The sequence below is a fragment of the Eucalyptus grandis genome, chromosome 5 (assembly GCF_016545825.1).
Source record: "Eucalyptus grandis isolate ANBG69807.140 chromosome 5, ASM1654582v1, whole genome shotgun sequence".
Lineage (NCBI taxonomy): Eukaryota > Viridiplantae > Streptophyta > Magnoliopsida > Myrtales > Myrtaceae > Eucalyptus > Eucalyptus grandis.
Window position 1 is genome coordinate 23,815,454 of NC_052616.1, and position 24,104 is coordinate 23,839,557.

Sequence of the window (24,104 nt, forward strand, 5' to 3'; positions counted from 1 at the left end):
ATGAAATAGAGTATGCCCTAGCATATTTTTTTTTTGTTTTATGCCCCATAACTCTTCCTCAGCCAAGCTTGGTCAAAATAGCAGAGCAAGTCAAAATATTAATTAGTAGCATAGCAAAAATGCGTTCCTCGTCATTAATATGTTTACTCGCGGTAATTGTGGCCGCGCGGGAGAATCGATAAATGCATCTTTGATGCACTTGCTAGTACTAGTATATCTGAGAATTCTTAATTGGCTAGTTGTAAATAGCCCCACCCCAGACTATGGAACAAAGGGTTATCCCGGACCTACACCGAGATATTGACGGTGATTCTCAAATATCGAAGAACAGAATGTGATACGATGAGATAGAATGCAATAGAAACAAAGACACAGGGAACGAACGGGTTCCCTACTCTTAACCGTCAATGAACCCTTTCATTCTGAATTCTTTAATTCGAAATGACTTTAATTCCAAATGAATCAAGTCTCTCCAAGTAGGATTCGAACCTACGACCAGTCAGTTAACAACCGACCGCTCTACCACTGAGCTACTTAGGAACAACGGGAGATTCGATCTCATAGAGTTCAATTCCCGTTCTCAACTCATAACCAATATGAGCTCAAAGTTTCCTTCATAACTCCCGGAACTTCTTCATAGTGGCTTCGTTACATGCCTCATTTCATAGGGAACCTCAAAGTGGCTCTATTTCATTATATTCCATCCACATCACAATTCCATTCATTTAATATCCCTTGGTGTCCATTGACATAAGAGATGTCGTTTCTTGTCTATAACTTTCTATTTCTATATATGGAAAGTTAAAAAATCATCATATAATAATTCAGAAAAGAAATCAAAATAGAAAAGAAAAAAGGGAGGTTTGGGATGATTTTGAAATCTTTTCTACTAGGGAATCCAGTATCCTTATGCATGAACATAATAAATTCAGTCGTTGAGGTCGGACTCTATTATGGATTTCTGACCACATTCTCCATAGGGCCCTCTTATCTCTTCCTTCTCTGAGCTCAGGTTCTAGAAGAAGGAGAAGAAGGAACCGAGAAGAAGGTATCAGCAACAACGAGTTTTATTGTGGGACAGCTCATGATGTTCATATCGATCTATTATGCGCCTCTGCATCTAGCATCGTGTAGACCTCATACAATAACTGTCCTAGCTCTATCGTATCTTTTGTTTCATTTCTTCTGGAACAATCACAAACACTTTTTTGATTATGGATCTACTACCAGAAATTCAGTGCGTGATCTTAGCATTCAATGAGTATTCCTGAATAATCTCATTTTTCAATTATTCAACCATTTCATTTTACCAAGTTCAATGTTAGCCAGATTATTCAACATTTATATGTTTTGATGCCACAACAAGATGTTATTTGTAACAAGTAGTTTTGTTGGTTGGTTAATTGGTCACATTTTTTTTCATGAAATGGGTTGAATTGGTATTAGTCTGGATATAGCAAAATAATTCTATTCGATCGAATAAGTACCTTGTGTCAGAATTGAGAAATTCTATGGCTCGAATCTTTAGTATTCTCTTATTTATTACTTGTGCTTACTATTTAGGCATAATACCGTCACCCATTGTTACTAAAAAATTCAAAGAAACCTCAGAAACGGAAGAAAGGGGGGAAGGCGAGGAAGAAACAGATGTAGAAATAGAAACAACTTTCGAAACGAAGGGGACTAAACAGGAACAAGAGGGATCCACCGAAGAAGATCCTTCTCTTTTTCAAAAGAAAAGGAGGATCCGGACAAAATCGATGAAAGGGAAGAGATCCAAGTGAATGAAAAGGAAAAAACAATGGATGAATTCAACTTTCAAGAGACATTCTATAAAGATAGCCAAGTTTATAAAACTTCTTATATGGATAGGAATAAAAATAAAGAGGATTCGAAGTTAGAAATATTTAAATTGAAAGAAGATCCTTTTTTTTATGGTTTGAAAAACAAAAAATAATAATAATAAATTAATTATTTCAAATATTAAATAGAATAAGACTATTAAATCGAATAAGAATTTCATTTTTTTGTTGAAAAAAAATAGAACTTATAAAAAATTGTGCCTTCGGGAACGTGGACACGGGTGGTGCATGGCTATCGTCAACTCGTGCCGTAAGGTGTTGGGTTAAGTCCCGCAACGAGCGCAACCCTCATTTTTAGTTGCCACCATTGAGTTTGGAACCCTGAACAGACTGCCGGTGATAAGCCGGAGGAAGGTGAGGATGACGTCAAGTCATCATGCCCTTATGCCCTAGGTGGCACACGTGCTACAATGGCCGGGACAAAGGGTCGCGATCCCGCAAGGATGAGCTAACTCCAAAAACACGTCCTCATTTGCATCAAGCTCAAGCTTCCTTCTTGCATACGTGCTCCTCTGGAAGCACACAGTAGAATTAGAGGTAAAAATTGATTGGTAGCATACTCGATCAAACGGGTGATTTTCTCGCCTACTACGGATCCCATACTACCCCCCATAAACTGAAAATCCATAACTCCAATTGCTATGGGAATACTGTTTAGTCGACTCCGTGCCTGTTTGAACAAAGATCGGTTAATCCTGTCTTTCTTTGATAAGAATAAATATGATCTTTATAAGGTTCCTTCTACAAATGAAATTCAATAGGATCCAGAGAAACCATGTCTTCGTCCATAGGATCCTAAGTATCGGATCAATTGAAAGTTCGATTCGATATGAACTACTTATTTTCAAATGATATCCACATTGGTCACACATATTCATTTTAGACTTTCAAAAGTTTCTTATAATTTCATCCATAACAATTTTCGCATTGAACCCACAAATGCCTATATTTTTTAGTCAAAACGAAATCAATAGAATTTTCTCTTCAAGTGAAATCAATGCCATTCCTGCTAGTTCTTATACTAGAGCTCCCCCTTTCATTACTATTTCTACTTTCACCATAAATGTAACTAGAAATGTAACTATCATTGGAATTGTCAATACTACTTAAAATGGAACTCTCAATACAGATTTGAGAACCAAGATAAGAGTTAATGCAACTAGTAATGCGATTAGTCCAACTGTATTTAGTAGCATACCTGGAACGATCATAGGGTGGATCATCATTCTTAGATCCATTCTTCAGATAAGCATAAGTCCAATAACTAAAAAAAGAACTTTCTCGTTCACTCAGTAAAGAAGGATCATTGTCAATCTCAAAAATTTGATTAGTAATATCAAAATATATGGAATAAATATTCCTATTACTATCTCGAACTAAAAAGGTGTCATCAAAGATAAAATTACGAACGTCCCTGACGCCCACGAAATGAGTAGCATTACGTAACTAGAACTTTCACTCCAACTATGAATCTTTTTATCCGTATCGTTTCTAACCGGATCTTCACTTACACTGGTTTTTTCAATAGGATTATCAAACCTATCAATTGATTTACTTAGCCCACACCTGTATTCTAATTTTCCTTTATACAACATCGAATTGAACCGCCATTTTTCCATAGAACTTTCTTACCCCTATTTATGTGAAAATACAATAGATGAATAGTCATTAGATGAAAAATCATTTGAATATTTCATTTTCTATCGGAATAAGCATAAAGATCCAATCACTAGATCATTAACTAATAAAATAATGAATGAGTATTGAAAAAAAGGATTTTCTTTTGTTTTGTGAGAACCCGGAGTATTACTTCACTATAGTTATATATGATGGAACTCTTTTTTATTTTTATTAAAGAATATTCTAAATTATTTTTTTAATATTTGAAATTGAAATAGCGATTTCCTTCCTTCATCTTGTGTCAAATTCGCCTAAAAAAAAAGAAATATTTGTTCTCTTTTATCAATAACTTTTTTCGTAAAATCTCGTCTATTCCAACATGGAACGAAAAGGACAATATACAGGATGGGTAGAAGGGGTTGTGATACTTGACTCCATTCATGATCCGAAACTAAGGGATTTAAAGAATACACCAATCCTAAAGATCCATAAGATTAATTGTGGATCCAACACAACAAACAAGAGCAAACAATAGAAGCATTTGAATTGTTTATTTGGTTATGTTTTTTTAATCTTGTATATCTAGATAAATATATCTTGATATGAGATAGATCAAATAAATAGAATCTTTGTATTCGGCTCAATCCTTTTAGTAAAAGATTGGGCCGAGTTTAGTTGCAATTCAATTAAGAGAACGAACGGTAATTATTGGATTACAAAGTATCCATTGCTTCGAATTCAAATTTGATCTCTTTCCATACTTCACAAGCAGCAGCTAGTTTAGGACTCTTGCTAGCCTCACGGATAATTTCATTACCCTCACGAGTAAGATCAGGTCCCTCATTACGAGCTTCTACGCATGCTTCTAGAGCTACTCGATTAGCTACGGCACCCGGTGCATTTCCCCAAGGGTGTCCTAAAGTTCCTCCGCCGAATTGTAGTATGGAATCATCTCCAAAGATCTTGGTCAAAGCAGGCATATGCCAAACGTGAATACCCCCAGAAGCTATGGGCAGAACACCTGGTAGAGAGACCCAATCTTGAGTGAAATAAATACCGTGGCTTCGACCTTTTTCAATAAAATCATCACGTAGTAAATCAACAAAGCCCAAAGTAATGTCTCTTTCTCCTTCAAGTTTACCTACTACAGTACCAGAGTGAATATGATCTCCACCAGACATACGTAAGGCTTTAGCTAGTACCCTAAAGTGTATACCATGATTTTTCTGTCTATCAATAACTGCATGCATTGCACGATGGATGTGAAGAAGTAGTCCATTATCTCGGCAATAATGAGCCAAGCTAGTATTTGCAGTAAATCCCCCTGTTAAGTAGTCATGCATTACGATATGAACTCCCAATTCTCTGGCAAATACAACCCTTTTGATCATTTCTTCGCATGTACCTGCAGTAGCATTCAAGTAATGCCCTTTGAATTCACCTGTTTCAGCCTGTGATTTAAAAATTGCTTTGGCACAAAATAAGAAACGGTCTCTCCAACGCATAAATGGTTGTGAGTTCACGTTCTCATCATCTTTCGTAAAATCAAGTCCACCACGAAGACATTCATAAACTGCTCTACCGTAGTTCTTAGCGAATAACCCCAATTTTGGTTTAATAGTACATCCTAATAGGGGACGCCCATATTTGTTCAATTTATCTCTCTCAACTTGGATGCCATGAGGCGGGCCTTGGAAATTTTTCGTATAGGAAGGAGGGATTCGTAGATCCTCCAGACATAGAGCGCGCAGGGCTTTGAACCCAACTATAAGTTGTTTTAATCGCATCACCCCATAAGTATTCAGGCAAATTAGAACTGCCCATCATACTTCATTTCATCTCCATGAGTGTACGATTTCGCTGTTAAGCTACACCATTCTGTTTAGGACTCCAAGGCATTGTATATTGAGCGACAATACCACAGTCCTGCAAATATTTTGCAAACGGTCCCTTTTGCTGTCCAGCCTCAATATATTGCCCATAATACTCACCACCGCGATCAAACCTGACAATCTTGATAATTTTTCCCAATTGTTTCTCATAGGGGTGATCGGTTCCCGGTTTGGTCTGGTTCCACCTTGGAACCGGGAACCGGACCGAGAGCACCGGTTCCCAAAATTGCGAACCGTGGATTGGACCGTTTAGTCCTAGGACCGGGAACCGGACCGGACCATCGGTTCCATCGGTTCCGGTCCGGTCCGGTCCGGTCCAAAAAAATCAACTATACTTTTTTGCACTAAAGAACTAAAGAATGACCGCGCTCTTGACTGATCAATTCAATTCGATTCTCGGGCAATTCAACAAAACTAATCACACGTGTTCCACGTGCAAAATATTCAAACTTCACTTGTGTGATTCACGGGATCTCTTGAAGTCTTAGTCCCACGTTGAAACTATCAAGGAGATTTTTTCTATAAATAAAAGAGTAATGAAAAGGATTTTAATGGTCTCTTGGCCACATAAGAGGTTGCTACCTCAAATTGCAATTTTGGTTGCAATAAGTTATCATGTTTATACGTTTTATTAATTCTATGTATATAAATTATATATAAAAGTTTGGTTCGGTCCGGTCGGTCTGGTTCGGTCCGGTTCCCACCTTGAAACCGGGAACCGGACCGACCGCCACCGGTTCCAAGATTAGGAACCGGGGACCGGACCGCTGACCGTGGGAACCGCCCAAAACCCGACCGGTTCGGTCCGGTCGGGCCGGTTCCCGGTTCGGGCGGTTCCCGTTGCACACCCCTAGTTTCTCAACTTCAGTACGAAACACTTTGAACATTTCAAGTGCATCAGTCTTCTCCTTAATTAGATAAACATAACAATAACGAGAGAAATCATCAATAAATGTGATGAAGTACTTATTTCCACACAAGGTGGTAGAGTATAGCCCACTAATGTCAGTATGAATGATCTCCAATAGATTTTGACTACGAGTAGCGCCTTTCTTCTTGGTTTTAGTTAATTTTCCCCTTACACAATCAGTACAAGTTTCAGTATCATCTAAGTCAAGAGGAGGAAGAATATCAGCCTTTATAAGTCGCTTTACCCTTTCTTTGGAGATATGCCCTAATCGCTTATGCCATAACAATGAAGATCTATCTTTGATTAAAGATCTCTTAGCAACAACATTCTCGACGTTGAAAGAGCAATATGGTCTATCGGGAGATAAGGATAATCGATATAATCCATCAGACAAAACACAATTCCCAATATTTCTAGAATCATAACTCAAATCCACTCTTTTAATCGCAAAATGAAGACAATATCCAGCTTTGTCAAGCGAAGAAAGAGATACTAAGTTTCTCCTAAAATTAGGAACATAAAAGACATTGTTCAAGATAAGTTGAAAACCAGAATCTAAATTCAAAACAATTGTCCCTATGCGCTCCACATCAACTCCAATATTGTTTCCAACTTTAAGCTTTGACTCCCTCAGACTTGGACTCCTTAGATTTGTGAGACCCTGTAAGGCAGTAGTCACATGAACAGTAGCACCAGAATCAAGTCACCAAGAATCCACAGGAATATCAACCAAATTTGATTCAAAGCAAACCAACAACTCACCTTGGTGACTTTCTTTTCTTGTTTTTAGCCAAGCTTGGAATTTGTAGCAATTGGTTCTCTTGTGACCTTGCTTCTTACAACGAAAACATTTAAAATCCTTATCTCCATTTCTCCCATAGTTCCCATTTCTCTTAAAGTCTTGTCCTTTCTTTCGACTATGAGCATTTGACCCTTTAGGCTTCCATTTGCCTCTAGACGAACTCAACTTGGCATTGGTAGTTAAGTGGGCAGACTCATACTTTTCCTTCTTTAACTTCTCTTCCTCAGTCACACACTTAGTAATCAAGGCATTAACACTCCATGTCTCATTCTAAGCACTATAAGCAGTCTTAATATGGCTGAATTTAGCTGGCAAAACATTTAAGGCATGATGCACAATATAATTTTCAGAAATGACAATTTCATGGGCCTTAAGTTTGGACTGAATGTGGACCATTTTCAATATAAATTCTCTAATACCTATAGCAACATCATACCTCATGTCCGTTAACTTACTCAGCAAGTTCCCAGCTTCAGCCTTATCTGAAACTCTATATCTTTCTCCCACTGCTTCAAGGAACTGTTTGGCATACGGCAAACCACTAATCAAATGCTCAGCAATGGACCTCTTCATGGCAATGAGGCTCAGTCGATTAGATTTTTCCCATCTAGCATAATGGGCCTTTTGATCTACAATATTTTGATCATTGGGCCTGACAGGTTCATCCTCACGTAGAGCCAAGTCCATATCAACGATGCCCAAAGCAAACTCTATATCTTGCTTCCATCTCTTGAAATTTGATCCAATTAATATCTCAACCATGGCATTGTTGTTATTTACAGCAAATGTAACTGTTTGACACACATAATGCAATAAGATCAATTATGGGCAATAAGCAATTCAACAAAAATAATTAATACATCATAAACTCCCCTTTGGGCAGAGTGTATAATGCATCATTATATTTCCCATCATGAAATTTATAAAGCAACAACAATGAGAATTACATATAATTGTCAAGGATCCATCTCCTTTGGGCAGACAAATCCTTTAAATCATACATCTCCATAATATCAACATAGAGGGGAATTACATATAATTTTCAAAACATTTATCCCCTTTGGGCAGATAAATATTTTTCAATTATACATCCCCATCTTTTAAATATGGGAATTAAACTTCATGTTATTTTCCAAAATTAATATACACAATAATCCTATTGGGCGAGTAATTGTATATATTAATCTTTCATCACTAGAGAACTCCAAAATTTATGCTCAAAATTCATCAAATAATATGAAACACTTTACAACATGTGCTTCCAATGATCATATTACACCTTTTGAAACAACAAATTTTGCCACAATATTTAAAAAAATAATATTTTTTATTATTATAATATTATTTAAATATTTCGGACTCCCGTGGGACCAGGACCTACGAATAGCCCTAATCGGACCACGGACCAGACCTGCGAATCCATTACTCTCAAATGGCCCACTCCTTTTTATTTGAAAAATTGGCCCATAAAATGGGCTGTTTAAATAGCCCACGAAATTAAAAAATGGGCAAAGCTCTTTATATTTTGGTTCTGGGCAGCCCAGAACCTCTTTTCAAGCCCAGAACCTAAAACACAAATAAATAAATAAAAAGAGTGGCCCGGCTCGGCTGGAGGTCTTCTTCAACCTCTAGCCGAGTCACGAATTTGCTGCAAACCGGGTCATACAACCCGGTTTTGACCCGAAGCTCCAAAATAGCATATTAGCTTGATTTTTGATGAAATTTATTCATGGGTCTTGCATATAACATCAATATAATTATCTAGATTGAATTAAATGGAGAAAAAACCAACTAAATCTACCACATGCAAGCTTCAAAGTTTCGGACTAAAGCTCCCATGGCCGAATTTTGAATTTCTTAAATTTAAACCCTAAAAACTCAATTTAATACAACAAAAGATACTAAAACAAATATATAACAATACCCATGCAACGGTTTACATCAAATATCAATCGATTGCAAGTAATTTGCAAATTCTAGAACTTTTTTCACGTATAAACCCTAGAATTTCAAATCTAAAATTTTCTCTCAATTCTCAACGAAATCATGCAAAGTATATATGGTTGGAAATATCACAACACGTAGAACAAAAGCCCTATAGTTCAGCATCAATCGAGCAAAAAAATCTAAATGAAAAAATAATGCCCATATTCGGCTCAAAGAAAAGGATTTTGAATTTGTCCATAAAAAAAAAAAAAAATGGGTTTTACAATCATATATGATTAGCTCTGATACCACAGGTAGAAAATTTATTCACATAAATAACTAATCAATAATGAAAAACATATCTATATATGATTGTAAAACACCGAGATTAATAAATACAGCGAAATTAAAACCTACATGTTTGAGCCATTGTTTCACTTGCAAAAGTAGATTACTCTGATAATCAGGAATCTATCGGAATGCTAGATCTTCCTCTCTATGACCTATTTCGATATAGCAGCTTTCAATGGGATTAAAGCAACTGATAAGTATAACCTACCCTTTTATAGGCTAGATAGGGGACTTAGCAAACCCTAATCAACGGCGTGTCAACTAGGCTCTTCCCATTACGAACTTTAATTAAACACAATTGCCTACACTTTGTTGCTCAACTAGGCCCGTTATCAATAGATGTCAATACCCAATTCAATCAGATCACTTTAGGATTCAACAAATATTAGAATATTCATTAACCTGATTATTTAAAATACAAAATCAATTAATTAATGTAAGCCTATATTATATGAGATTTCCAACATTTGTGTGTTGGGTTTCGTTATATTTACATAAAGCAGATCTCTACATTTTGGTTATGATGGATCTATCAAGGCAAAAATACAGATAAAGTTATTCATGAACCGCAACTGATAATTGAGCATTCTTTTCAGTTTCCTATCCACAGATTCTAGGCGAATCTAACTTTCGCTGCTACAGGGTCTAAAAATTGACCATTTAAAGAGAATGTGTTTGTGAACAGGCTATTTCCAACAGTGAGTCACTTGAATCATATAGGATAAAAAAATAAAAAAATAGCACGTATTCGAGGGAATAGTGCTATGGGTCTTTTGCTCAAATCAGGACATTTTTCTATGTCCAGGTGAGACCTGCTTCAACTATAACTCAAGGCACTTCGTAAGCTCTGTGTAGGAGGACGACGATCGTGCTCAGCTGCCTCGCTCTATTCCCTACCAGAAACCCCCGTAAGCTCTAAGTGCATTCTACAGTCAGTGTTCTGTTTTGAAGTGGATGGGTGAAAGTAAGAACTCCACCTCCTCCTCTACATGTTTAATTTTCTCAAAATAAGTCGGGCCAATCAAGTTGCCCTTTTAGTTTTCGTTTCTTTGATGTTTGTTTTTACTTTCTATTTGGAAGCTGATTCAACTTATTTTTCCTGTATGGTCAGAATATTTGGTAACTATTCTATGCACAATTTTGAGAAAGAGATAGTTAACTCTCTCTGTGTTCGACATTTGTTATGTTTACTTTCCGCATTTTGGCAGCAATAGCAGATTCTGTTTAACCGTTAGGTAGTGATTGCATTAAGTAAATTATTCATGCTCTAGTATTTTCTATCAATAAGCGTTGTTTATGTATTAATTACCAGTATGATTGTTAGTTCAACATGAAGATGCTGCATTATTGGAGCTGGGCTTAGCTGGACATGGAAAAATTTCTTGACTTGAGCAAAAGACCCAAAATACTATTTCCTTGATAGGTGCTTTATTTATTTTATTTTAGCATCAATTTTTTGATAGATATTAGCCTCACGATATGTTGTTACAATGACTTTAAACTTATCTTCACATATGCTTCTAGTAGAAGCTAGTCTCATCCACCTGCACGTGGTCATTATTTTCAGGTGGCATCTCAAATTGTTGTTGCACGAAGAATTTGCACAAATCTTTGTGGTTGAACTTTGCTTTGACAGCAGTTTCTACTTTTTCATGTCTTTTGTAATAAATGAAGCCTTACAAGGCGAGCATGTCCAGAGAACAAATAAATATGTCGAATGCCTCTTCTGATAATCAAGAAATGAAGGAGTCATCAGAATATGATTATGAAGTGTTTTTTAGCTTTAGAAAACCAAATACTCGTACGAACATTGTTGATTACCTTTACGTTAGCATGATTGATGTTGGAATTCAGGCATATAGGGACTATGAAGAGCTCTGCACTGGGGAAGAGATCAGTGGCTAGCTTCTCCAAGCAATTTAACACTCAAAGATCTCAATACCAATCTTTTCTAAAGGATATGTTGATAGTCCATGGTGCCTCAGGGACTTGGTCAAGATGGTGGAGAGCAAGAACATAGGGGGACAAAAGATCATGCACATTTTCTACAATGTCACACCGTCTAAGGTCAAATATCAGAATGAGCACTACGGCAACGACGTTGTTTCTCATTTAAACAAGAAGTTGTTCGATGACGAGACTATCAACAACTGGAAGGCTACTCTTAAAGAGGTTGGAGAACTAAAGGGATGGGGTCTCCACATAATGCTAAATAGGTATTTAATTATATCACATATGGACTATTTGACCCAAATGCATTATTTTGCTCAGCTAACCTAATGTCTTGATACTTTTTTCTTCCAATACTATTAGAGGCAAAGGTGAATTTGTGAAAGAAGGTTTTGATTGAGTTGAAAAATGCATACTTGGAAGTATGTGATTCCTCTGTCGAAGTAGACAATCATGTGGATGAAATTATGCGGATGAAATTATGAGGATGATAGGTGCACACAACATTAAAACAAAAATAGTTGGAATCCATGGTGTTGGTAGCATGGGAAAAACAACTCTTGCCAAAACAATGTACAATCAACTTTCTATAGATTTTTCTTATTGTTGTTTCCTTTCAAACATTTGAGAAACAGAGATTACATGGTTGCAGAAGCAACTCGTATCGACCATCCTTAAAGGACAATGTTTTGATATCAAAAATATCACAGAAGGGAAAAAGGTAACTAAGCAAAGGTTACGCAATAAAAAAGTGCTTCTTCTGCTTAATGACGCCGACAAAGTAAGTCAACTTGATGCACTTGTCTAGAAGCGTGAGTGGTTTGACAAGGGAAGCAAAAACATTGAGGTGCGGATCTCTGGAGTGCCATAACTTGGCAGAAATGGACACTTAAGTGTCATAACTTTCGAAATGTACACTTAAGTGCCAAAATCGAAGCAAAGTGGATCACTTGAGTGCCAATTCGGCCAAAATCCGGCTAAATTGCATATGTGACATTTTTCCGGCGAAACGAGTGCAAAACGACGTTTTGAACGCCGACGTGGCCAAATAATGCAAAACGGCATCGTTTTGGGTTGATGTGGTAAAAATAATATAAAAACTAATTAAATTGAATTTAAAATTAAATTTAGTTAAAATATGAAAAAAAAATCATTTTAAAATTAAATTTAGTTAAAATATTAAAAATCATAATTTTAAAATTACATTTAGTTAAAATATTAAAAAATGATAATTTTAAAATTACATTTAGTTAAAATATTAAAAAATGATAATTTTAAAATTTAATTTAGTTAAAATATTAATAAATAATTTTAAAATAAAAAATAAAAAAGGGGGCTGAGCCTCAGCTACCAATCCCCTTTTTTTTAATTTTTTTTTTTTAATTTTTTTAATTTTTTAATTTTAAAATTATTACTTTTTAATATCTTAACTAAATTTAATTTTAATTTTGTTAAATATTTTAACTAAATTTAATTTTAAAATTATTTTTATAATATTTTAATTAAATTTACTTTTAAAATTATTATTTTTTAATATTTTAACTAAATTTAATTTTAAAATTATTTTTTTCATATTTTAACTAAATTTAATTCAATTTATTTTTCATATTTTAACTAAATTTAATTTTAAAATTATTATTTTTTCATATTTCCTCTATGGAAGCTTGCCGAAATCCTTATCCACGGTGGGGCCCAAACACACAATATTTCAGTATTTCTTTTAGCCGATGAAGTCCCCTACACATAGATCTCCCCTGCACGTGAAGATTGGAAATTGGTGGGGCCCAAGGTCAAACTTTTGACCTTGCGCACACACACATATATAAATATAAAGAGCGGACGATCAGTGAGGTTTTTTTTCTTGGGTTGCTGCACGTACAAGCCGAGAGAGGAAGGACCCACACGTCAAGAGGAAGGAGCCGCACGTCAAGCTGAAGAGAGAGCCACACACGTTATACTTTGAGCTTCAACGCCTAATAATTTTACGCTTAGTGAGTTTATATCCAAGTGAGTTATTTATCTATAAACACTTTGAATTTAGAATTAAATCTAAGTGTGGGAAACACTTGAGTGTGAGTGATTGCAAATTCTGATTCTCCAATTATAGTGGATTATTTGCTGCTGGCTCTTCCCGTGGACGTAGGTACCGATACTCGAATCGAATCACGTAAATTTCTGGTGTCCTTATTTTTCTCGTTTATTTCTCTAGCAATTTCGCATTGACGTAAATTACAAAACCATGTCATTTCCGCATATTATATTCTAACATTCTTATGAAAAAAATTCTTAGAAAGTCTTTTGAATACAAGTTTCCTTCAAATGGACTTTAAGTTAGGTCCTCAACCCTCATCAAGGTATATGTTTCTTCTAGGTAAGCTTTATATGAAAAATATATGGAGGTCAAATTTTCTTGAAGACCAAAATTATTTTCAAGACGAATTTGGCCCATTATCCTTCCAGAGTCAAGATTTCTCCTTCCAGAATTGAGATGGCTTTCATGGAATAACTTCCCTAATGTTTTTAAAATGTCTCATATTTCCTTGAGGAAGCTAGTTATCCTTGATTTCTCAAGGAGTGAAATCTAAGAAACATGGCATGGATGGAGCCACATAAAGGTACGATTTTTCATGCATTTTGTGGCAGGTTATCTTAATTTGGCCTGAAGAGCAATATATTTTCTTTTTAGTTGGCTGAGAATTTGAAGGTCCCAAGTCTGACTGGATGCGATTTTCATAGACATCCGGATTTGTCTTCTCATAAGAAGTAAGAGCAATTGATTCTCGAAGGATCTAAGTGTTTGGCTGAAATTGATTCGTCCATTGGTCACCTTAAGAACTTGGTCTTCTTAAACTTGAGGGACTGTAAAAATCTCCAGAAGCTACCTAATGAGATGGGGGCACTAGAATCGTTGATGGAACTTCTTCTTGACTCTACATCTATACAAAAGATTCCTGAATGGAGAAGGATGAAGAATCTGAAAATGCTCAGCTTGGTTGGATGTATATCATTGAATAAATTCAATTCCGTTGGTTGCTCAGCATCAGCAGTGAAGCTCTCATTAGTGGGTAACCATTTCAACTCATTAGTTGAGTTAGATCTATCGAGCACTGGTATAAAGGAGTTACCATATTCAATTGGATATATGAAGAAATTGAAAGTGCCAAAGATATGGCGTTGCCGCCTAACAAAACTACCCAGCGCCATTGGAATGTTGGAGAAGCTCAAAGAGCTAGAGGCAAGTGGGGAATATCCAATAGAATTGAAAGAAATTCCTAGTAATATTGGGAAGCTGCCAATGTTGAGAAAATTGTTGTTTAAATTCGGTGAAATTCCAGCAATGCCGAAGCTTCCCGAAAGTCTGATCACTCTAACCATTGATGCATACTCAATGACGACAATGCTGGAATTCTCAAACCTATTAAATTTGAGAAATTTGAAGTTGTGGGTAAGATTCCTATGTCTTTTAAAACTTGAAGTAGATCCAAGTTCTTGGGGGATTGAAAGATTATTCATGCGTGAGGTCTTGGAATTGTATTGTCCTCATGTCCACACCTTACCTTTTAATCTTGTTCTCCTTTCTAAGCTGAAGGAACTCCAAATCAGTTGCCTAAAATTGCAATGCCTACCAAGGCTTCTGACAAATTTGTCATACTTACATTTATAGGAATGCCACAGAATAAAAGCAACGAATGATATTTCAAATTTGAAAGCGTTGTCACGTTTGGAAATACATCATTGTTGGACGCTAACAGAGATTGAGGGTCTTGAAGGTTTGGAGAGCCTGAGAACGTTAGAGCTTGAGTCATTACAGTTGGTGAAGTTGCCTAATCTAACTAGCTTGAAGAAGCTAAAGAAAATTCGTTTGATGTATTGTACTGAGTTGGTCGAGATTCCAGAGTGTCTAGAATCGTTGGAGACACGGGATATTGGGAGCCGTGACACTACAAAAGCCCCCAATCCATCAAGCTTCAAGAATCTGAAAGTTCCACTTCTAGGTAAAAGGAAACGGACTTGATTGCAATTTACGAACAATCCTTTTCATTTTGTAATGTTCATGTTTTTCTTTTGAATATTTCAGATTATATATGTATTGAGGCCCTTAATAAGTGTGGTCTCTCTGGTTTTGTGATGTGATTTTCGTTACTGAAAAATAAGTCAATCCTGCTTACGGGCAAAATGAAGGAGAATCTATTATTGATATAAATATATATCAAGTGAACACAATGAAAATGAATACGTGTTTTATTTTGCTGACCACAGATTAAATGATTCTACTTCTTATCTGGCAATCTAATCCTATTCAAATTTTATTTTTTCATCATCATCAATTCCATTATGCCATAATTTGAGCTTATCACAATTTTGTATTCTTCGCCTAGGCTTGTTTGACAAAAGACATCCAAGTAATAATTGGGTTAGGCCTTTTTTTTTTTTTTTTTTTTTTAGAAAAAAGAATCGAACACAAAATTTGAAACAATAGATAACTTTGATTGCTTATTGAAGTTTTATATACCGACCAAAAAAAAAAAAAAGTTTTATATAGGATTTTTCATAAATGATAGCCTTTTCTTTTCGTTTCTATTTTTTGTTAATAGATATAGCCTTTTCTATCATGAGTGAAAAAATGTGGTGGAAGGCGACCTTCTTCTAATGACCTTTGATGGGCATCACAATAAGAATCTCATTTTCATCGCAGAATGTTTAATTTGAGTCATAATTACTCCACACCAATAATAATTAGATGTTTGAGATTGGCAAGCGAGTTGTCTCAATCAAAAAATTTATCCACACAAGATATATTGTAACTAAGCAGAAAAGCATGAGTCTTTCAAAGATTTGTTCCCAATATGAATTGAACAAGTGATCTAATGGACGACAGTGCATCCTTTATCACTAGGCCTATCACCATACTGGTAGTAGATAGTCTTTTTCATCTGATAAGTAAAATTTTTCAAAATAAGAAACCGTCTACTAGTATGGGACAGCTCTTTGTAGATTAAGAGATGCAATCGCATGGATCCAACTTTACATTTGTTCATTTTGTATTAACCTTTTTTGTTAATGAATATCATGATATGTTGGTCCTAACTCCTAAACTAAGGGCTTCGATCCCACTAGCTTTTAAACTTCACAAGTTTCACAAAATTAGAGATTGTAAAGCCTAAATATGTGAGCTAAAAACCTAACTATTAAGAGCAACGGATTAATTCAATATTACTATTGGGGGAGAAGGGGAAAAATGATGGAAGAAACTCGATCTTCTATCTAAGGCAAATTGGATGAAAAAATGAAAGAAGTTAATCGTTCATCTTAGACAAATTTGAATAACATTTAAGATAAATAGAAACATTTCAATCATTCAAGGAGCACTAAATCAATTTTGGTTCATTTTGACTTGAAAGCAAGGTTAAACTTTTGTTTAGGAAAAAAATTTCCCAATAAAATCATCGGATCTAATGTCCGGACTAGGGAATGATATTGAAAATAATAAATTAAAAGCTTATTGATTTTTATGGTATACATAGCGATGATATTTTTCATTTCAAGTAACTTCATTATATTTGTCAGTAATTTTTCTAACAAATCAAAGTATTGCTATCAACCATAAATTTATCTTATATCATTCCAATCTATAATAAATAAGGTCATGGATTCAAATCTATTTTCATGGCAATCGTAGATAGAAGGGATAGAAATAGTAGAGATCTCTAAACAATTGCACAACGTTCAACTTGGTTCTTGAATTTCTGTAGCTTAATTTAGATCCTTAAATTTCATAGCTTCTTATTTGAGTTAATTGTTCGGTTAAAAATAAAATGAAAATATTGATGTGGACTCTTACATTAGTTCTACGTCAGAGTGGATTCGAGTCAAATGAGTGGCTACATGTATTTTTCTTGTGGCGTTTGAATAAAATATTTAGAAAAATGAAAAAAAAAAAGAAAAAAAAGAAAAGCAAAACCAATCCGGAGGCGAGAGTAAGAGATAAAAGGGGGACGTGGGGGCCTGTCCAAGCACCGATTGAAGGGTGGGAGCTCTTACCGGTCGTAGCCAGGGCTTACGAGGCCTTGTCTCTGTTTTTTTTTTTTTTTTTCTTTTTAAATATTTGTTTTGCTTTTAACATTTTTCTTATTTCTGAATTTTTTTTTTTAAAATGCCACTTAAGATATCCGTCAGCATTTATCAGTAATATTTTCGTTCATAATTTCGATGAAAGGACCAATTCGAACAAAAAATATTTTATAGTTCAAGAATCGAACCGCGAAAAAAGGAAAAGGGAAATACGCCGAAGTATTTGGAGTCAAAAGCCTGTTAAACAGAAAAACAGAGGGAGACAACGGGACTATGTCTCTGTCGGCCCTTCCCAGGACATTCTTGTTCCCTCCAGCTGCTCGCAGTCGCAAGCAGAGAGGCTTCGCATTCTCGCCATCTCCTAATAAGGTCTCATCTCTCTCTCTCTCTCTCTCTCTCTCTCTCTCTCTCTCTATCTTCAGTTTCTTTATATTGCCAGTATTTTGTCTGCCTTTGAACTGATGTACAAGTTCATGTGCCTCTTCCATGCATTGTTGATTCTAGAAGATTGATTAATCTTGCTGATGGTGTTTTGCGATTGGTGGGCAATAATCATTTTTTTTTTTTTTTGGTTGGTCATTATCATCATCTTCCGGTCTGCCTGGTTATGAATTTTCGAAATGAAGGTTTGGTTACTGAGATTTTCTGCTTCTTTCCCCTTTCACTTTTTAACCACTCGTGTGTCTTGAAAAAACACAAAAGAACACTGCAAAGTCAGCTGATAATCTTGGGTTCAGAGTTCTAAGTTGGAACCCTCCAGACATGATTCTTTGACAATTTGACATGTTAGATGTGTTCTAGTTACATGTGTAAGAGAAGTTCGAATGGTTCGAGAATAATTATAATGTGCGAATCCTGTGTTAGGAAGTGTGATTCTGTCTATGGGAAGGATCCTCCTTGCTAAAATGGCTTTCTCGAGTCATTCTTGCACCCTAATCCAATTTAAGTTACTGTTTTGCAGTGTGGCAATGTTCAGTCAGTACTTCGATTGGAGAAATTTTTGTTTTCTTTTTGTTGTACTTAGGCTGTAGAAGGCAGCCCTCAGTAAATAAAGACTCATTGGCACATTTGGGATATGATGATGCCGATGTGAAACTATTGGTCACTTTCATCTAAGTATCCAAGGTTGATTTGATCTCAAGAAGAACCATATTACTAACCCTGCTACTTCTCTATAAAGTGAAGGTGTTCTGCTGCATGAATCATGAGGCCTTTCCTTGTTAGATTTTCTTCAGTTGGTTAACATCTGTTGGTACTTGGTGTCATTTAACTTATGTTGTGTTTTCCATTTTCATCCTCTTAATGTTTTTCTTTTCCTCCGAGTCAAAAAGGTTCAACTTAAACAGTGGGATCCTTCCATCATGTTGTGTTAGTCCTCCGCTAATAAAGATTTTAACTGATCTTTCTTTCTTTCCTTTGGTATGCACTTGATCTGCTCTTTGAATCTGAGTATGATAATATTGCATGATAATGCCTTGACTTAATTGTAAAATGATGGAAGCAACTAATGTCCTCCTTCTGATTTCTTCTTCAGCCTTCAATAAGAATGCTCATTCCTCAATCGAATAGGTCTCTGAATCTGGTGCTTTTGTTAAAACCCCTTCCGGATTCTGTAATTTTATTTCCAGGGATCCAAATTCTCCTTTCCCTGCCGAATGTGGAAGATACCATCTTTATTTGTCGTTTGCTTGTTCCTGGTGCCTTGCATACTTGAAGATTAAAGGACTTGACAAGATCATTGGGCATATGGTAACGGGCATAGTAAAAGTGTTTTTATTTATCTCATGCTATTTTATTTTATCTGTTTTAGTTAATTTATTTCACGTCAGGTAGTCAAATCGAAGTGGGGGAGAACAAAAGATGGAGACACAATTATCAGGTGGGTCTTCCCTGCTTCCAATGCTGAAGAACCTGGAGAAGAGCCTGACCCTATAAATGGAGCAGGAGGTGTGAGAGGACTTTACGAGTCCAATCTACTCTGGAAAATATTCAGTTCCTGTATGTGACATTTCTGTGAAGTGTTGTTCTATTTCTGTTAGTGCCATATTTGTTTTAAGATTGCAAGTTGCCAAAGCTCACAACAGATGTATTGCGCGTTATGATAGGTTCTATGGGATATGAAGCTGAAGACAATCATGAACAATGAGAGCTCAGAGATCATTCGCATGCTTAATTCTGAGTTCAATGGTTTAGCTTAGATTCCCAATCTTGACCTTTATCCTCCTCACTTGCAGCCCAGATAGACAAAGTTAATGGATGGATATACAACTGCATAAACAGTGATGTTTATAAGTGTGGGTTTGCTAAGCAGCAGGCGCCTTTTGAAGAGGTACTATCTTCACTACTGTGAATGGTCACTAATATTACATGTAAAAAATAGCAACTCTTATGCTGTTAAATTGTTCTCATTACAGTGGTAGAACATCCCTCTTGTTTGACGTAGACAACATATATACTAGCAAATGACATCGTGGACGTAGACAAAATATAGACTAACAAATGACATCATGGACATACTTCCCCTCCTCTTCTGATGACATCCATAGGAATTTCTTATATGTTCTGTGACAGAGTGATAATGTGGAAATGAATGAGGTGAAAAACAACTTGCTGAAGGTAATTCTCAGACGGCTACTTGAAAAATGTTATAAATGGTGGTAAACGTTGCATCAGACAATTGCTTCATCCTATGATTCCTATCTGCCCTAATTGATGAATGGAGTTGCAGATGGTCTGTTCAATTTTTCTGGGACCCAAACAAGGCTACCCCTTTTACCCCATACTTTATACTCTAGTTATGGATATATTGAGCAAAATGCCATGCTAATCTGGGTAGGCTACAAAGATTGGTTGTTGGAATGGGTTTGTGTATCTAATTATTCCATGTTACAGTGATCTTATCAACTTTTGCTGATAACAAAATGATCCTATGCACCTGAGACATCATCAATGTGTTGTATAGATCAGTTTTTCTTGCTCAGAGGCATATTTGGGGCTTAAAGTCAACCTTGCTGAAGATGAACTTATCTCTATGAGGGACCGCATGGATGATCAGATTCTTAATGCTTAATTGATGAGTACCAAGGCTGGTAAACTTAAAACAATCTCTTGCGAGAGAGGGATTCTAACACCTCTCAAGCATTGAAAAGGTCTTGGGTAGTGCGACAACTAAACCAAAAGTTCAATTAAAAATCAAGCATCCTAATCATTACAAAATTTGACCCAAAAAAAAAAAAATCATTACAAAAGAAACATCATTCGAGAATCTGTAGAGATTTTGTGAAGATAATTTTTCTTCTTTCTTTCCAAGACAGGTAAAGCTCCTCAAATAATTCATTCTGATGGAAAATTGATCCGAATTCAGGGAAATTGGATTCCTTGGGTCTTTACTGTCTCTTAACTTAATACACTTTCTTTATTGGACTTTTTGCACCTTTTTCCTTGTAATCTGTTTTCTAACCAAAAGATAAAATATCTGAAGAGCGCAATCTTAAACCAAGTTCTATATATGGGCTACACCTCCTTGGTTCACTCGTGTGAGGGTTTACTTCTTTATGAAAAAAGAAAAAAGAAGAAGGAAGAAACGTTCTAGTTGATTCCATTCCATTCTTGCAGGCTGGGGAGAAGTCATACAAAGCTCTGGACAAATGTAAACAAATATTTTGCAAGCAGCCCTTTATTTGTGGCAATATACTAACCGAGACAGATATCCGGTTGTTCGTCACACTCATAAGATTTGATGAGGTATGATTGATTCTCCGATGCACTCTTTTTTTCGATTTACTAGCACATACAATACTGTACTTCATCAATGAACAATAAATATCAGAACTTTCAGGGTGCACCTATGAATCGTTTGGTTTGGATTGGGAAATATATAGATTTTCTACTGACAAAAATAACCCTTTCTATTGAAGATATTATTGAAACATGAGATGAAATTAAAGTAAGAATTGACTCGCATCTAAGATTTAGTCATGCTAGAAAGTCGGAGGAAATCTTTCCATATCAAGCAGAACAGCTCCTCACCTAGGAATTTTGCTGTTTCTGTTGATCAAGTTGACATGAGGCTATGGAGTATGTGGTTTCACAGTCAATGAACTAGTATTGAATAAAAGTAAGTACATATGCAGAAGTCACTGGTTGTGTTAGACGCTTAGAAAACCTTTCTATTTTGAGCAGAACAGTTTCCTTACCTGGGAATTTGTTGCTATTTGTCTGTTGGTCAAGTTGACATGAGGCTTTGGACTATGTGGTTTTACAGTCAATGAACTAGTATTGAATAAAAGTAAGTATATGTGCTGAAGTCACTGTGACAAAGTTTAGGTGGTGTAGCCGTGTCTCTTGGGGTCTCTGATTCTTGATATATGTGAGAACTATCAGCATGCTCTCTGCGATAATTCTATCATCTATAAGGCAGGCTTGATTTGATCTCTTTTTGCTGCTGAAGTGTGCTTGTGTTGGTCTTTCACACCGCAGAGACAAACGCCTTTTCCTTTCTTGTAGCTGGAAACTGGGCCGCTCTTACTGATATTGGAATGAGAGAGAGAGAGAGAGAGAGAGAGAGAGAAGGGAATGGGGGATCGTCTATTAGGGATGAGTATATCGGTCTATCTGAGTAGGGAAAAAGGGATGGATATACGACGGCATACACAATGGTGTTTATAAGTGTGGGTTTGCTAAGCAGCAGGTGCCTTACGAAGAGGTACTATCTTCACAACTGTTAATTGTCACTAGTGTTATATGTAAAAGATTGCAACTTGTGTGCTTTTTAATTATTCTCGTTACAGTGGTAGAACATCCCTCTTGTTTGAGGTATCGACTAACAAATGACAAGGTGGGACATACTTCCCCTACTCTTCTAATGACATCCATAGGAACGTCAAATATGTTCTACGAAAGAGTAATAATGGGTAAATGAATGAGGTGAAAACAACTTGCTGAAGGTAATTCTCAGACGGCTACTTGAAAAATGTTATAAATGGTAGTAAACGTTGCATTGGACAATGGTTTCAACCTCTCTGCCCTAATTGATGAATGGAGTCACAGATGATCTCTTCAATTTTTCTGGGAACCAAACAAGGCTACCCCTTTTACCCCATACTTTTGACTCTAGTTATGGATGTATCAAGCAAAATGCCATGCTAATCCAGACAGGCTGCAAAGATTGGCTTTCGGAACAGGTTTGTGTTTCTAAATAATCCTTGTTACAATGATTTTATCAACTTTTGCTGATAACAAAATGATCCTATGCAACTGAGACATCATCGATGCGATGTATAGATCAGTTTTTCTTGCTTAGAGGCATATTTGGGGCTTAAAGTCAACCTTGCTGAAGATGAACTTATTATCTCTGTGAGACCGCATGGATGATCAGATTCTGTTACATGATAAGGAAATATTATAACCACAAAACTGCCTTTGGGTTCACTTTTACGGTATTTCCATGATTTCTTTTGTGGTACTTTCTTGTTGTATTGCCTAATTATGGCATATCTCATATGAAGAGACTTCCTGATTGGGATAGCAGGTTCACCACCCTCAGACCTTTGATTAAGTGGTTGTACAAGTAGTTATGATTCAAATCGAACATTTTGTGATAGGTATGATATCCTTATTGTAATGCCCAGATAGCGGCTGGTCACCCCTCCCTTGTCTTTTTCACTCTACTATTATGACTACAAAAGCACTCGCAAGCTAAACAGTGGCAAATCATGTTCATTTAGTCCGTGGCTAGTAAAATTACACGTTTATTCATTCTCATTGTACTTTAAGAGGAGAAAGTGGGGAACAAAAAAAAACGAACGCCTGCTATTTCAACACAAAAGAATAACTTTCTACATTCATGTGTTGACATTAACGAATTCTTGGAAAACAAGATCTGATGTTGATTCCTTGGTTTTGGGATTCCAAACTTCGAGATTCTTCAAGCTTGATGGATCGGGAAACTTTTGCAGATTTGAGCAGTTGACAATGTGAAGTATCTCCAACGATTTTGGACCACCTAGAATCTCAAACAGCTTAGGACAATCATTTAAATGAATTTTCTTGAGCTTTTTCAAGTTAGTCGAGATCGGGCAACTTCACCAATGATGGAAGTGCCACAAGCTCTAATGTTCTTAGGTTCTCCAAACCTTCGAGGCCTCGAATCTCTGTTAGCTCATCACAACCAACAATGACCAAATCTGATAATGCTTTTAAATTCGAAAGATCATTGGTTGTTTTCATTCTCCGGCAAGACTTGATACTTAAGTATGACAAATTTGTCGAAAGCCTAGGTAGGCATTGCAAATGACAACATTGGAGCTTGAGTTTCTTCAGTTGAGAAAGGAGAACGAGATCGGAGGATAGGGTGGCGATATAAGGAGAAGACAACTTCAAGAACTCGAGCATCTGTAATGTTCCAATCCACCTGGCACTTGGAGCTGCTTCAAGTTTAGAAGGACCCTTGTGATTAAGCAACAAAGTCAACCTCAAATTTCTCAAATTTATTAGGTTTGAGAAGTTTGGCAAAGTCTCCATCGAGGTTGTTTTACAACATAGATTGACTAGACTTTACGGAAGTTGAGGCACCATCGAAAATGCAGGGCTACCCAATATCAAATTTTTAGAAGTCGTAGATTCCCAATATTATCGGGAATTTCTTTAAAAGTACCCCATGCCTCTAGCTCTTCAAGCTTCTCCAACATTCCAATGGTGCTAGATAGTTTTCTCAAGGG

The 24,104-nt window shown here is 36.1% G+C and overlaps 2 protein-coding genes, 1 non-coding gene and 2 pseudogenes across 3 annotated transcripts in view; 2 read left to right on the plus strand and 3 right to left on the minus strand.

The window, feature by feature from the left end:
- LOC120293752 (ribulose bisphosphate carboxylase large chain-like) overlaps window positions 1-5,269 on the minus strand; it is a 14,374-nt gene extending 9,105 nt beyond the window's left edge. The window contains exon 1 of the mRNA XM_039313482.1: window positions 4,149-5,269. Coding sequence (XP_039169416.1) covers window positions 4,196-5,269 — 1,074 coding nt within the window. The 3' untranslated portion in view covers window positions 4,149-4,195. The remainder of the gene's footprint in view (window positions 1-4,148) is intronic.
- On the minus strand, window positions 469-540 carry TRNAN-GUU. Its single transcript has one exon. It is a non-coding gene; the product is annotated as a tRNA-Asn (tRNA).
- LOC120293751 lies at window positions 646-1,921 on the plus strand (annotated as a pseudogene).
- A 2,087-nt stretch (window positions 5,270-7,356) lies between the features above and the next one.
- On the minus strand, window positions 7,357-7,848 carry LOC120293753. The gene has a single exon (XM_039313483.1). It carries the CDS (start codon window positions 7,846-7,848, stop codon window positions 7,357-7,359), a length of 492 nt encoding a protein of 163 aa, XP_039169417.1.
- A 9,789-nt stretch (window positions 7,849-17,637) lies between these two features.
- Window positions 17,638-23,434, plus strand: LOC108959859 (annotated as a pseudogene).
- The last annotated feature ends 670 nt before the right edge of the window (window positions 23,435-24,104 follow it).